Below are 16,860 nucleotides of genomic sequence, written 5' to 3' on the forward strand. Positions count from 1 at the left end.
ACATGTTAGTGGATGTATTGTATAAGGTTAATGATAAAAAAAAAGTAAGCATATGCCTTGCATCAAAAATATTAAAGGTTATCGTTTAAATTTAAAAAAAAATTTTTTCTTTTTTTGCTAAAATTAAAAAATTTTTAAAGACATGATTTTTTTAGGATTTTTTCTCGGATTTTTCCCGTACTTTCAGATAAAAATATTAATTTTAGTGACAAACATTTAATAGTATTAAAAAAAATAATTTTTTAATTTTAAATTTAAAAAATGAACAATTTTATCCATTTTTAAAAACCTGAAAAAATTCTCAAAAATACTTCAATACATGTAAAATATCGCACTATAAAGCAAATTTTGAGATCGCAATGGGATCCTCTCAAAAACAAATATTTTTTCTAATACAAAATTATAATTTCAGCCAAAAGCTAAATAATATCAATTTTTATTGGCCAATTATTTAGTACTACGTAAATAAAATATTTCTAACATATAAATATAAAATAAAAAATAGTTGTGACGTCTACATTATATATTATTTAGACGTATTTATTTTTTTCTTTATTTTTTTGGAAAAATCTCGTTGCTCATCAAAACTGAATTTTTTTTTAATTAAGACTCCTGAGTACTCACCGCGGCCATATTGAAGTCGTAACGTCAAAAGCGAAAAATTGCGTGAAATGACACGTAATTTTATCAAACATGCCATTTGTAAATAAAACCAATTTCGATAAAACAGACTACTATAAGCGGATGACTTTAAAATACTTCTAAATATCGGTCACGACTGCACTTTTTCCGCCTAACAGTCAGTAAATAGTCGTAAAAAGCATGTAAAGTGAAGCTATTGAAATAGGAAAACACACGGTCACATAATTTTGTTAAATTCAAAGAAACTTTACTCGTGGTCCATTTTTACGAATTTGATGAATACGAGACAAGTCATATTTTCACAATGAAACACATAATAACAAAATGATATGCACGACAACATCTCATTCTCAATCTGTCACGTTTCACGTGTATTAGTTCTAATTTTGTCCGCAACGGAATGTCGCTACCGTCAACGCGGAGTTCTCGAATAAAGAGTCAGGAGCCTTAATTGATCTTCTCTCGCAGGAATAATCGCATGATATTTTAATGTACCCGGAATCGTTTTCGCTAATGCAAATCTTGGTTCCAAAAACTTACTTAATTTGTCGTGATTTGTCTTCGAACTAAATATAATTATTGTCTCTTTCATATCAGTCTTAGCCAACGTGTACAATACCTCAACCTAAGAATTACACTTCCTTGCAAAGTAGCTTTCTTTCTAATCTTTTAAAATTTCTATCAATACCATAACAGAGAAGTTTCACAGTCCTTATGCACATTAGTATGCAAAAGGCAAAAGAATATTACAATGCACACACTAAAACATTTTTTTTAATTCTACAATTTAATGCACTTACTACTTATTACACTACCTGTAAACGTATTTAATAAAAAATAAAAGGGTATTCAGAACGTCAAAAACTTACTTTTGCAAACTAAAATGCCCCTGCAGGCTTATCGTATCTATAGATTACTCAAATATTTTGAACCATTATACAAATCTTGAAATTATATTATAAAAAAATTACTAAAAAACCGCATACAGTACGTCGTAGTGTACCCTGGTGTAGCAAACTAAGGGTTAAATAATAAACATGGCATAAAGAGTTGCGTATCTATTTTCTGTGGAAAAAATTTAGAATTTAAATCCTAAAACATTAGATTTTTAAAATTAATATAACAACCTCTCAAAAAAAGGCAATGGCGAACCGAAAATACCTTTGTCAAGATCACTTTACATATACACTACTTAACAAAAAATAGGGAACACTTTTTAAATGCTCAAAATTATACAATATTTAAGTCACTGTAACTCTATGAAAAATTATCGTAAAAAGAAAATTAAAACAGCATTTAAAACTTAAAAATTGTATGTGCTTGAGGCCGTTTTTAAAAATCTTTTCTCGTAGTTCTCTCTATATTAACAAAAAATTAAGTTATTTTGTTCCGTAAAAATTTGCACATTCAAGCTTCAAAATGCTTTTCTAGTTTTCTTTCTACGATAATTTTTCACAGAATTACAGCGGTCTTAATATTGTGTAATTTTTAACGTTTTAAAAGTGTTCCCTATTTTTTATTAAATAGTATATTTTTTGAAGGCTACATCAAAAAAACCTGGGACTATATCAAATTCAAGGAATTAAGATTATATTAAAATCTTAGAAGTTAATGCTATATAAGCTTGAAAATCAAGGATTATGTCGAGCCTAAAAGAATCCAAGGGCTGTGTTAAAGCCCGAACACAGACTCCTGAACATAATAGCGCATAAAAGAATCAATCAATCAGAATCTTCTATTTCTCTCCTCAGGATAGAAATAAAGAACACTGATTAATTAATTCTCTTATGTGTTATACATTATGTTCAGACCTTTAAGCTTAGAAACCAGAAAAAAAAGAGGTCTTAGCGGAAATCACAGAACTCTTTAGAAATCTAGGCGATTTAAAAATTAATACAGTCCCATCCGCTTCCATTATTACTACTATACTACTAAAAAAATAAATAAATCACTCACCCGCTTGAGTACATTTATTTCCAATTTGATTTCTTCCTCTTCATCCTGCAATAAGACAAACAGTTTATTAAAAAATATAATTTATCAAATGCTTAACAAATAAATAAATGTAGGTCAATAAAATAAAAAAATTCTACATATCAAATGTTTCTTTTAATTTCTTGTACTTATTTTCAATAAGTCCAGAAGTAACTAGATAAGCATTATTTATATAAAAATAAATAAAACTAAAGATAGAAATCTCAAAATCTATAGAAGAAAATCAATACTGGCATAGGCCTAAAGCGGTATCCCCTTATTTCTAGGATACCAGATATTAGACTGTATTAATACCGTAAATATACTCGCACGCACACACACACACACACACACACACACACACACACACACACACACACACACACACACACACACACACACACACACACACACACACACACACACACACACACACACACACACACACACACACACACACACACACACACACACACACACACACACACACACACACACACACACACACACACACACACACACACACACACACACACACACACACACACACACACACACACACACACACACACACACACACACACACACACACACACACACACACACACACACACACACACACACACACACACACACACACGACACACACACACGACACAGACACACAACACAGACACAACACACACACACACACACACACCACACACACACACACACACACACACACACACACACACACACACACACACACACACAATAGCTAATATATTTAATTTAGTATACCAATTTATAAATATATAAAATTTGTATACCAATGGCACCATGTTAAAGAAAAGGTGAAAAGTTATCATGTATGCTCATTAACTGTATTAATAGAAAAAGAAAAAGTACAGAGAAAAACTAAAATTATTTCTAGTAATTTGATAATTTAATTGTTTTTTAATTTGTTTATAGTAATTTATGTTATTAAAAATTCCTATGTTTAATTTGTGCTGAATACCGATATACACTAGCAGTACTAAAAATCTATAATTTACGTTACCCATATTATAGATTTTCAGTACTGGTAATAAATTTCGGGACACAACCTTGAAATAAAAATTTTGTGGTAAGGAATAATAGGACATCACCAATCCATTTAATATTTATATATCTGTGCTCCAACATGCATGCAGTTAATGCACATGCACAATAACTTTTCATCTAGGAATACTAGCTATCTATGATTAATAAGATCACCAGCTTCCTAGATATCTAATTAATATTGATAAAAATATGATTTGCTTAGATATCAAAGAAATAAAAACTCATATATTCGTTCATGACTTTTTTCTATACAAAATCAAAAACAAATTTTTTAAAAACGATAATAAAAGCAAAATAAAAATGATTTTCTTTTAAAAATTACATTTAAACAATAGTTGAGTATATCATTGACAATATCAAATCATTTTACATGTTTGTAGTTTCTTAAAACTGTTCCGTTTAAATTTTCTTTTATATTTTTCTCGTAATACAGTTTAAAACATAAAATCGCTGTGCAGTATAAACCGGTAAACTTCTGTCAACATTGTAGTTTTGTTATTATTGTTTATTTCTTCGTAGAAATAAACAATAATAACAAAACTACAATGTTGACAGAAGTTTATTGAATTTTCTCACATTTTCTTTAATATCTTAACCTTTTGCACAGTAGAGTTCTACGAGCTACACCTACCATCCAAATTTATTTTATTAATAAATTAATTGTTTCACGTATTTCTATAACCTGTTTGATATTGCTGGATAGCTAAGGATTTCGTCTAACTAATAAACTAAATTTTAGAATCTTATTTTAAATTAATAATTTATCGTTAATAAATATATAAAAATTATCGTTCTTAGAGATTAAATTTGTTTACATAAAATTTGATGCAATAGCCTATACTTCAAACGCACTATCTGGAGGTTATAGAGGTTGCTGATTACAAATCCCGTATCAAAAATTCAAAATTTAAAATAGCGGACAATATAGCAAACAAAATTATCAAATTCGATTAATTTGCTTGACATTTACTATTTAGGGGTTTTCGAGGTCGCTGATTACGAATCCAATGTCAAAAATTCAAAATGGTGAATTCAATTTGATGGACAAAATTATCAAAATTAACCGTATTCGCTTGAAACTTATTAATCAGATGTTTTCAAAATCTCTGATTACGAATCCGATGTCAAAAATACAAAATATGAAATGCCAGATATATAGTAATATGAGATATTTTTGGATGTCTAAAAATTCACTTTTCTTTAAAAAAAAACATATCTTTTGCAACAAAACACTTTTAAAGATTTTACAATACGACGTTTTAAAGCTAAAGAATCATATTTTCGAAAAAAATTATGTCATTGTAATTACTATTAAAAAATATAATTATGTAACAAAGCAAATGAGATATTTTTGATTAACTCAAGGTGTCTAAAATTGAAAATTGATGTGTTTCATAATATATTTCAGACCCTACGCAAAAGTCCTCTTTTTCACGGCACTATAGTATTTTAACTTTAGACAAAATAACATACGCAAACGGACCTATTAGAACATGTTTTGTCTAGTTCTTTTTTTTGTTTATATATATACATAAGATTACTCACAAAAATGTTTCACTCACACACTATATAGGTCGCATTGACCCTAACAAAACTTTGCTGCCATGTCGTTCAAATTCTAGTTGACCAAAAAAGTTAATCAACCATATCAATCGAAAAAAAAGATTTCAAACTTTTTTTACGTCCTGGTCCGAACCTCCTATCTCATTCTTCACACAGCAAGCGTTCAAAACTTCATAAGGGGTCTCTCAGACCCACTTATGTGTTTAAGGACTAAAATACCCCTTTGAAGAAAATCAGTATTTTTCTTTGGAAACAAATATCATCAAAACTATCAGAAATAGAAAAAAAATGTTCTAAATAAAAGTTGAATGGCTTGAAAAGTATTGTACAATAATAAAAAAATTTTTGACCCTTTTAAATTTTAAAACAAGTTTTAAAAAAAATTTGAAAAATTTTTATCACCGTTGTAAAATATTTTTCAAACTATTCAACTTTTATTTAGGACATTTTTTTCTCTCTTATAATGTCGACAATATTCGCTTAAAAAAAATACCGATTTTCTTCAAAGAAGTGTTTCCCTAAAAGTGAAAACAGATACGTATAAAAAAATACGTGTCCCTTATTTTGAAACGTACTACAGTATATTAAAGGCTCGTGAAAATCGGAGGACGACGCTTCCGTATCTTTCCTTGTTAATATAGTTTATCAATTTATTTTATAGTTAACTACTTCCCTAACGAGGCTGTGTCTAAATTCTGCTATTACTAGTGTACCAATTTTAGGGTCAAATTTCGTAGACGCTCTTTTTGAGTTATGTGAAAATATTAATTAATATAAAACATTAATTATACAATATTATAAAAACTGCTATACCATCTAATAAAAGATACTTTTTTGTTTATAAAGTTTTATATTTAATTACAAGACATTATGGAAAAACAAAATAATATATCAATACTGGTGACTTTTCTTTAGAAAAACTCGAGATTTCTATTTACAACTTCAATTTCATTTATTTTTAAATAAATATTGATACAGAAAAATTAATTAAAGTGTCTAATAACTTTGGACATCATTGTGTATTGTAAAATTCTGCAAGTAAATCATTGTCAAAAATTCGTAACTTTAATTAGCTATCTTAGAGGTAACATTAATAATTATTAAAAATATGTAAACTTGTTACATACGTGATATAATTGTGCAAAAATAAATTCTTATTAATACTACCGCTAAGGCAAACGGATCAGATATTTCACTACAAGTAAAATGTGAAAATTTCTTTTTCACATTTTACTTGTCTAGAAAAACAATCTGGCGCGTACGTTAAGTAGGTAAGTAGAGTCGAGGCTTTATTTGCGAGTTACATGAGAAAGAAAAGAAAAGAAAACACTCACAAAAAAAGATACAAAGAAAAAAACAGAAACGGAGAAATATAAAAAAAGAGAAAAAAAGATGCGCAATCATAATCGTAACGCTGAATTCCAATACATCTCTCGCTGATTTGGTTGATTTGGACGTGAGAAGAAACGGTTAAAAGTGCAGAATAACGGTAATATTAATGCCATGATCGCAGCTTTAAATATAAATGGAGAAATAAACGCATGAGGAAAATTTGTTTAGACCGGGAATATTCCATTAGATAAGTATCATCACAAGATGATTCATATCTGTGTAACTGTAAAATCGCTTCTTTATGAGCTAAACGTAACGATGATACAAAGAAAAAACGCTATTGCGCACATGTGCAAGTAATTTATTCCCAATGGCAATCTTCTAAGTACTTAAATAAAATATAAAAGTATTCAGTAACTATTAAGACTACACGGAGAAAATTTTCTCTTAAAATGTATTCGTTTAAAATCATGGTAACTAAAAGATAACATCAAAGAATTTTGCTATTATTTTAGTAAATTTTAGTAAAATATTTTGAGTAAAATTATAAAAAAATTTTACTATTTGAGTAAAATTATAATAAAATTATAATAAAATTCTTTGATGTTCATGTTGTCCTCCATAATTTTGAGAATAAATTCTAAAAGAAAATTCTCTGTGTACACTCAGAGAAAAATGCATAGTGGTGGCAACTATAAAAGTGACAACTATATATAATAAATTTTATATGTAAAATTACACAAATGTAAATTGCGTTTAATAAACTATCTTACAGTTATTGCAACTAAAAATACCTAAAGTTTTAGTTACAACTGTAAAATAGTTTGTACCTCCATGGTAACAATATTTATACAATTATTATTAATTTATAATAAAATAGCTCCTCAATTATAATTACATAGTTACATAAATTTTACTACAATTACATACTTCCAGTTTATGTACGGCCAATTATGATAAGAGTGGATAAAAATAGAAAACAAATTTATACAATCGCTGATACAAATTTTTTCTCTGAGTGTAATGTCAGCAGTCGCAATCAAAAACATTGATTTATAAATCAAACCGAATTTTCGCGATCATCTAACAAATTGAGAAAAGCACATCCATTATAAAAATATATGCCTTCCAATCCCACGACATTACTCATTCCGAATTCTAGAAGTCATCGAGTATCAAAAACGTATTACTCATAGATTCACAGAAACTCGTTCTTTGTCTTTTATTGGCGTCGATGATAATAAATTTAGACTCGCTTCATATGTCGCGTACACGTCTCTCGCTGATAAAAACTTATCTATCTGCAGTAACGGGAGAGGCATGTGTCATCTATTTTTTTCATATTCTATTCTAAAGAAAATTGTCTTTTCCCGGTGGCCATAAACCTCGTTCTACATAAAGCCGTACAAATAAGGCACCATATCTCATTATTTCACAAAATCTTTCGTACTTCCAAGAAAAAAGCCTCTAATCAGAGTGTTATCATATACTATCATGTGTTATCAATTATATTATTTTTTTTTAATTTAGTATTTATTTACCTATTTATTTAAAAGATAAAAAACGAGTAAATTAGAATGTATTCTTTAAAATAAAGATCCAAATATTAACCCTTACTAGCCAATGTAGAGTCACTTGCGTTCCAACAAAATTTCTTGCCTTGCGTACGACGATACAGTACATGCTACACGCGTTTATAGCCCACCTAAAAAAAAACTGTTGGAAAATATGGTGCCACAGTAGCACTTTATAATTGCTGTTATTTCAATAATTAGGTCGGTGTAAAAAATTCACAGTGCACGACTGACCCCAAGCTTGGCTGATGAAGGTACTAAAATTAAAAATTATTTATTTTTTATAATATTTTATTTTATCAATATATTTGCACAATATTTGTAGTTTTAACTTTTTATTAATAAAAGTATTCGATTTTTATGTTATTAAAAAAAATGTTGCATCATACATGTATCCATATATTGTATAGTTTAAAAAATATATATAAATATAAAGATGTAATTTTTACTTTTCAACATTAAATTCATATTAAAATTCATAGAACGCACAAAACTACAGCTATAATTACTGAAAATCCCACAGTATTCACTAATTTTATATCATAAAAATAAGTAGGGGAGTTTAGGGAGTTGTGAGCCAGCACTCAAAGTCGGCCATATTTAAAATTTTAACATGTTCCAACTACGATAAAATGTTTCTTTCCGTTCAATCTTACTTTTTGACTAGCACTCGTCGCGTCAACACAAAATCTAAGTGTCTCTCCAGATTTTGATTTTTAATTTTCTTCAAAAAGTTTTTTCGACCATTTGTATTTGTAATCTTGCTTATTTTTTCGAGCTGATTGCAAAAATAAATATATTACAAAATTATTACTGGTAAACTACCGTTTTGATGCACAACAGAAATTTTGTATAACATTCGATGTGTTAATTATTATGCAGCCATTTTAATAATGTAACATTTGGGGAATTGTGAGCCACCACTTTTGGGGAGTTGTAAGCCACTACATTTTTGCCATTTTTTCCAACTTAAGTTGGCATCTTTCGTGCGTATTTCGCAATATTCATGCATAATTTAGATGTTTCATGCAATTTTATAGTAAATTTAGCAGTTTTCGTGATTTTTTCGTCTTTTAATTGTAGATATAGTCATCATGCCGCGTTATAAGTATACAAGTAAATCTAGTAAGCCAGCAATCGATATTAATGCCACAGTGGCTGCCATCAAAGAGATGACAATTGAAAAGAAAGTGATGCGGTTCGTTGGTCGAGCATATAACATCGATAGGTGCAAATTGATTCGCTACATTTCAAAACTAAATGAGGCAAACGTAGATCCTTCAACTACTTCAAATAAAAAATTAGGCGATTTTGTTTCAGAAAAATTCTGCATCATCTGCAAAGGTACTATGCTGAAAAAATTGAACAAAAACAATTCCATATATTGCATATATTCCATAAATGCGATCGAGCTGTGCACTTGAAATGTGCCAATTTAAAAACCGGCTATTATACCAGTGCTCACTGCAAATCGGACTAATCAAATTATACGGACTTTATTTTTTTATCAGAATTATCTTAATTTTCTTTTTTCTACAACTTAAATAAAGAATAATCACTAAAATATGTCATTATCTTCCATTTTAAGTCGTGACTCACAACTTCCCAAAATTTTAAAAAATTTTAAAAATACACTTTTTTCAAGCATATCAAAATTTTACAACCGTTATACCTGAACTTCTTAAGCCAGTAGTTGCCTTTTAAAATATATTAGAGAATCCAACCTTTCAGATGCGTAAAATATCAATTTTTGTGGTAGTTATTGTTCAAAAACAAAACCCGACTCACAACTCCCCAAACTCTCCTATTATTCATGTTGTAAAATTAACATTAAATTATAAATCCAAACCAATAAAACATTTTATTAAATAAAGATATAATTTTTTACCTTTAATTTCTTTTTTGAATTAATTCTCTACGATAATTTTTAAGAATGTTATGATTTTTCAAAAATTACTCTACATTTGTCGTAACTTTGTTCACATATTTGCCAAAATTACATAGTTTCACAAAATATTATTGCCATTTCATTTTTTAATCACATATCAGAAGATTGAAACTAAGTAAAATTACGATTGAAAACCATCGCATTACGACGTACCTTTTAATAGAAGCATAAAACGCGAGTGACCCCACGAGGACTAGTGAGGAACAAAAAATTACAATAGCTAGTAAATGTTAAGTTAAAATACCAGTATCAATTTATTTATTTATAATTATATTTAATTTAACAATATTCTTGTCCTTAGTTATTTATTAATATTATTTATTACGGCTAAGCAAGATTAAGTAAGTCAAAACGTACCGTCAGTTTAACTTAATGTTTGATTTAAAATAAATTTACTTTTTAAAAGTATATCTTAATCTGCTCGATTCTTGACCTATTATTTCATTTATTACTTTGCAAATAGCTGCTACGCCTTATTGTTTTAGTATTTATATTAAAAAATGCTCAAATTAGAAAAATGATAAAAAATGAAAAAATGAGAATAAATCTTGTATATAAAATAATGTTAATTGTTCCACATTGTTTTATTTGCATTATATTTAAAGCGTAATTATTTTATCTAAAAAAAATTATAATTATCATAGATTTACAATATTTGCGATTGTAATAAAAGAATTATATAAACTAATATTACACATCCAACCATATTTCCATACAATAACTGTTTCATAATATATTTACATTAGCAATGGTAATGTAAACATATTGTATTAATTGAACATATTGTATATTGAAAAGTTAACCACATGTTCAATATGGCCGATAAGGACACTGTAATATAATCTATGTTTACACGTTTTGTAATTTCTAAGTATTATACTTGAAAAATGCATTTAATCATTAGACATTTTTATAGAATCTTCATCTTCGATATGTAACTTTATTGAAGGTAAAATATATTAAATTGTGATTATTTATTGGTATGTGATACAGCAAAACAAATCAAAAATTTTTTTAGTTTACTTATATTAGTTCTCCAAATTTCTAACATGAGACGCAACACATTAAATAAAAATTAATTTAAGTTCATACAAGAAAATATTATAAATATAGCCAAACGTACATGTATCCAATTAACTTCATTTTTGGCAAGAATATTCTTAGGAAGATTATCTATCATATAGCGTACGGATTTTTTTTTTCTTGAAAATTGTAGAAGAGATCGATTTGAAAAAAAGCAGTTTATTTTTCGCTTTAAAATGTCAAATTTCAAAAATTTATTAAAAACAAATCGATTAACATATCGAAAAATCCATAAGTTACACAATAGATAATCTTCCTAAGAATATTCCTGCCAAAAATGAAGTCAATCGGACTAGTAGTTTCTGAAAAAATTTATATCCGTAGCTGCAAAAGAGCTTTGTAAAAATTATTTGTGTAGCCTTTATTTTAAGTTCAATCACTTTGAAAATTTATAATTTTGCAGTATATATTGTATCTGTAAAATATCACTTAATTATATGTAGTAGTTAATTTTTTTTTTAATCTTGAATTTATATTTATTTTAGACCCGGTCAGAGTGATCTGACTGTTTAAACTTTAAATCACACACACATACACGCACGCATGCGGGCGCACGCACACACACATGTGAGGGACAAAAATTCCGAAACGACAAATTATCTCAGAAAGTATTGATTTAGTTGAAAAATGTTTCAAACAAAATTGTAGGGTTTAAAAAATCTATCACCTGGTGATATTTATTTGACCTTTAAATAAATAATGCACCTTATAATACTAATGCTAATGACGGCGATACTGTAACTTCCAAGTCTTATAAATCAAAAAATACTTAATGAAAAAATTCTTTGTTAATGTTTTGAAAAGGTCTCGAAAGATTAGCTAGAATAATGTGTAATTAAAAATAGTAGTTTCTATTTAAGATTTTTATATTGATCTTAATCGAGCTTTTATGATGTTGAAGCTAGCAGCGGATTCGCAGCAGCAGATTCGTCAAAGCAGGGATTCTCATTCAAAATAAAATACATAAGAAACTTTGACATATAAAGGCAAACTAGCAAGTAACTGCACAAAATACACTTATACGCTTCTAAATAGATCAGACTATCCAGAACAATTAACAAAAATGCGTAGGTCTACTAAATTGTTTAAATTATATAACGAGTTATTGCAGAAACAAGGGAAGGAAGCCTCGGTCGGGGCTGCAAATTTTTTTAGAACATCTTTATAGCCTTCTAAATCAATCTCGACTAGTAAGAAAAATTAAAAAAAATGCGCACGCTTACGAAAAATTATTTAAACAATATAAAATTTATTGCAAAAACAGGAAAACGAAGTCTCGGTCGGGGCTGCAAATTTTTTTAGAACATTATTGTAGGCTTCTAAATCAATCCCGACTAGCAAGAAAAATTAAAAAAAATGCGCACGCCTACGAAAAATTATTTAAACAATATAAAGTTTATTGCAAAAACAGGAAAACGAAGTCGCGGTCGGGGCTGCAAATTTTTTTAGAACATTATTGTAGGCTTCTAAATCAATCCCGACTAGCAAGAAAAATTAAAAAAAATGCGCACGCCACCGAAAAATTATTTAAACAATATAAAGTTTATTGCAAAAACAGGAAAACGAAGTCGCGGTCGGGACTGCAAATTTTTTTAGAACATTATTGTAGGCTTCTAAATCAATCCCGACTAGCAAGAAAAATTAAAAAAAATGCGCACGCCTACGAAAAATTATTTAAACAATATAAAGTTTATTGCAAAAACAGGAAAACGAAGTCGCGGTCGGGGCTGCAAATTTTTTTAGAACATTATTGTAGGCTTCTAAATCAATCCCGACTAGCAAGAAAAATTAAAAAAAATGCGCACGCCTACGAAAAATTATTTAAACAATATAAAGTTTATTGCAAAAACAGGAAAACGAAGTCGCGGTCGGGGATGCAAATTTTTTTAGAACATTATTGTAGGCTTCTAAATAAATCCCGACTAGCAAGAAAAATTAAAAAAAATGCGCACGCCTACGAAAAATTATTTAAACAATATAAAGTTTATTGCAAAAACAGGAAAACGAAGTCGCGGTCGGGGCTGCAAATTTTTTTAGAACATTATTGTAGGCTTCTAAATCAATCCCAACTAGCAAGAAAAATTAAAAAAAATGCGCACGCCTACGAAAAATTATTTAAACAATATAAAGTTTATTGCAAAAACAGGAAAACGAAGTCGCGGTCGGGGCTGCAATTTTTTTTAGAACATCATTATAACCTTCTAAATCAATCCCGACTAGCAAGAAAAATTAAAAAAAATGCGCACGCCTACGAAAAATTATTTAAACAATATAAAGTTTATTGCAAAAACAGGAAAACGAAGTCGCGGTCGGGGCTGCAAATTTTTTTAGAACATTATTGTAGGCTTCTAAATAAATCCCGACTAGCAAGAAAAATTAAAAAAAATGCGCACGCCTACGAAAAATTATTTAAACAATATAAAGTTTATTGCAAAAACAGGAAAACGAAGTCGCGGTCGGGGCTGCAAATTTTTTTAGAACATTATTGTAGGCTTCTAAATCAATCCCAACTAGCAAGAAAAATTAAAAAAAATGCGCACGCCTACGAAAAATTATTTAAACAATATAAAGTTTATTGCAAAAACAGGAAAACGAAGTCGCGGTCGGGGCTGCAATTTTTTTTAGAACATCATTATAACCTTCTAAATCAATCCCGACTAGCAAGAAAAATTAAAAAAAATGCGCACGCCTACGAAAAATTATTTAAACAATATAAAGTTTATTGCAAAAACAGGAAAACGAAGTCGCGGTCGGGGATGCAAATTTTTTTAGAACATTATTGTAGGCTTCTAAATAAATCCCGACTAGCAAGAAAAATTAAAAAAAATGCGCACGCCTACGAAAAATTATTTAAACAATATAAAGTTTATTGCAAAAACAGGAAAACGAAGTCGCGGTCGGGGCTGCAATTTTTTTTAGAACATCATTATAACCTTCTAAATCAATCCCGACTAGCAAGAAAAATTAAAAAAAATGCGCACGCCTACGAAAAATTATTTAAACAATATAAAGTTTATTGCAAAAACAGGAAAACGAAGTCGCGGTCGGGGATGCAAATTTTTTTAGAACATTATTGTAGGCTTCTAAATAAATCCCGACTAGCAAGAAAAATTAAAAAAAATGCGCACGCCTACGAAAAATTATTTAAACAATATAAAGTTTATTGCAAAAACAGGAAAACGAAGTCGCGGTCGGGGCTGCAAATTTTTTTAGAACATTATTGTAGGCTTCTAAATCAATCCCAACTAGCAAGAAAAATTAAAAAAAATGCGCACGCCTACGAAAAATTATTTAAACAATATAAAGTTTATTGCAAAAACAGGAAAACGAAGTCGCGGTCGGGGCTGCAAATTTTTTTAGAACATTATTGTAGGCTTCTAAATCAATCCCAACTAGCAAGAAAAATTAAAAAAAATGCGCACGCCTACGAAAAATTATTTAAACAATATAAAGTTTATTGCAAAAACAGGAAAACGAAGTCGCGGTCGGGGCTGCAATTTTTTTTAGAACATCATTATAACCTTCTAAATCAATCCCGACTAGCAAGAAAAATTAAAAAAAATGCGCACGCCTACGAAAAATTATTTAAACAATATAAAGTTTATTGCAAAAACAGGAAAACGAAGTCGCGGTCGGGGATGCAAATTTTTTTAGAACATTATTGTAGGCTTCTAAATAAATCCCGACTAGCAAGAAAAATTAAAAAAAATGCGCACGCCTACGAAAAATTATTTAAACAATATAAAGTTTATTGCAAAAACAGGAAAACGAAGTCGCGGTCGGGGCTGCAATTTTTTTTAGAACATCATTTAAGCTTCTAAATCAATCCCGACTAGCAAGAAAAATTAAAAAAAATGCGCACGCCTACGAAAAATTATTTAAACAATATAAAGTTTATTGCAAAAACAGGAAAACGAAGTCGCGGTCGGGGATGCAAATTTTTTTAGAACATTATTGTAGGCTTCTAAATAAATCCCGACTAGCAAGAAAAATTAAAAAAAATGCGCACGCCTACGAAAAATTATTTAAACAATATAAAGTTTATTGCAAAAACAGGAAAACGAAGTCGCGGTCGGGGCTGCAAATTTTTTTAGAACATTATTGTAGGCTTCTAAATCAATCCCAACTAGCAAGAAAAATTAAAAAAAATGCGCACGCCTACGAAAAATTATTTAAACAATATAAAGTTTATTGCAAAAACAGGAAAACGAAGTCGCGGTCGGGGCTGCAAATTTTTTTAGAACATTATTGTAGGCTTCTAAATCAATCCCAACTAGCAAGAAAAATTAAAAAAAATGCGCACGCCTACGAAAAATTATTTAAACAATATAAAGTTTATTGCAAAAACAGGAAAACGAAGTCGCGGTCGGGGCTGCAATTTTTTTTAGAACATCATTATAACCTTCTAAATCAATCCCGACTAGCAAGAAAAATTAAAAAAAATGCGCACGCCTAATAATTGTTTTAATTATATAACGAGTTATTGCAGAAACAAGGGCTTGGTCGGCGCTGGAAATTTATTAGCAATCATATTAAGGTTGCTTGCTTGCGCCGTATAGGAATATAATATTGTCATTATAGAAAAGAAATAATATGATTTCCCAATTTTCTACTTGAATGTAAATTATAGATCAGAAATATAATTTGACTGCTAAACATACATATTGTTCTCTCTCTTTGCGCTACCCAAGACCAACCAACGAGGGGGTGGCGAGAATATGGTCTCTTTTATTGTTTTGTTTTTACTGTTTGTAAATGTTAAAATTTTTTTGACTTTTTTATATTAAAATTTATTTGCGTTTTTGGTATTAGAATTTTTTTTCTTTTTTAGTTTTTGCAATAAATTTTATATTGTTTAAATAATTTTTCGTAGCCGTGCGCATTTTTTTTAATTTTTCTTGTTAGTCGGGACTGATTTAGAAGGTTATAATGATGTTCTAAAAAAATTTGCAGCCCCGACCGCGACTTCGTTTTCCTGTTTTTGCAATAAACTTTATATTGTTTAAATAATTTTTCGTAGGCGTGCGCATTTTTTTTAATTTTTCTTGCTAGTCGGGATTTATTTAGAAGCCTACAATAATGTTCTAAAAAAATTTGCAGCCCCGACCGCGACTTCGTTTTCCTGTTTTTGCAATAAACTTTATATTGTTTAAATAATTTTTCGTAGGCGTGCGCATTTTTTTTAATTTTTCTTGCTAGTCGGGATTGATTTAGAAGGTTATAATGATGTTCTAAAAAAATTTGCAGCCCCGACCGCGACTTCGTTTTCCTGTTTTTGCAATAAACTTTATATTGTTTAAATAATTTTTCGTAGGCGTGCGCATTTTTTTTAATTTTTCTTGCTGGTCGGCATTGATTTAGAAGCCTACAATAATGTTCTAAAAAAATTTGCTGTCCCGACCGCGACTTCGTTTTCCTGTTTTTGCAATAAACTTTATATTGTTTAAATAATTTTTCGTAGCGTGCGCATTTTTTTTAATTTTTCTTGCTAGTCGGGATTGATTTAGAAGGTTATAATGATGTTCTAAAAAAATTTGCAGCCCGACCGCGACTTCGTTTTCCTGTTTTTGCAATAAACTTTATATTGTTTAAATAATTTTTCGTAGGCGTGCGCATTTTTTTTTATTTTTCTTGCTAGTCGGATTTATTTAGAAGCCT

The 16,860-nt window shown here is 29.2% G+C and overlaps 1 protein-coding gene across 2 annotated transcripts in view; it reads right to left on the reverse strand.

Annotated features, from left to right (window-relative positions):
- The window catches only part of LOC120359854 (mitogen-activated protein kinase kinase kinase kinase 4-like), a 92,297-nt gene that overhangs the window by 23,220 nt on the left and 52,217 nt on the right, over positions 1 to 16,860 (reverse strand). For both annotated transcript variants that reach the window (XM_039459251.1, XM_039459250.1), the window contains exon 4: positions 2,599 to 2,643. In XM_039459251.1, the coding sequence (XP_039315185.1) occupies positions 2,599 to 2,643 (45 nt within the window). The remainder of the gene's footprint in view (positions 1 to 2,598; positions 2,644 to 16,860) is intronic.

Source organism: Solenopsis invicta, unplaced genomic scaffold, assembly GCF_016802725.1.
Source record: "Solenopsis invicta isolate M01_SB unplaced genomic scaffold, UNIL_Sinv_3.0 scaffold_117, whole genome shotgun sequence".
NCBI classification, from domain to species: domain Eukaryota; kingdom Metazoa; phylum Arthropoda; class Insecta; order Hymenoptera; family Formicidae; genus Solenopsis; species Solenopsis invicta.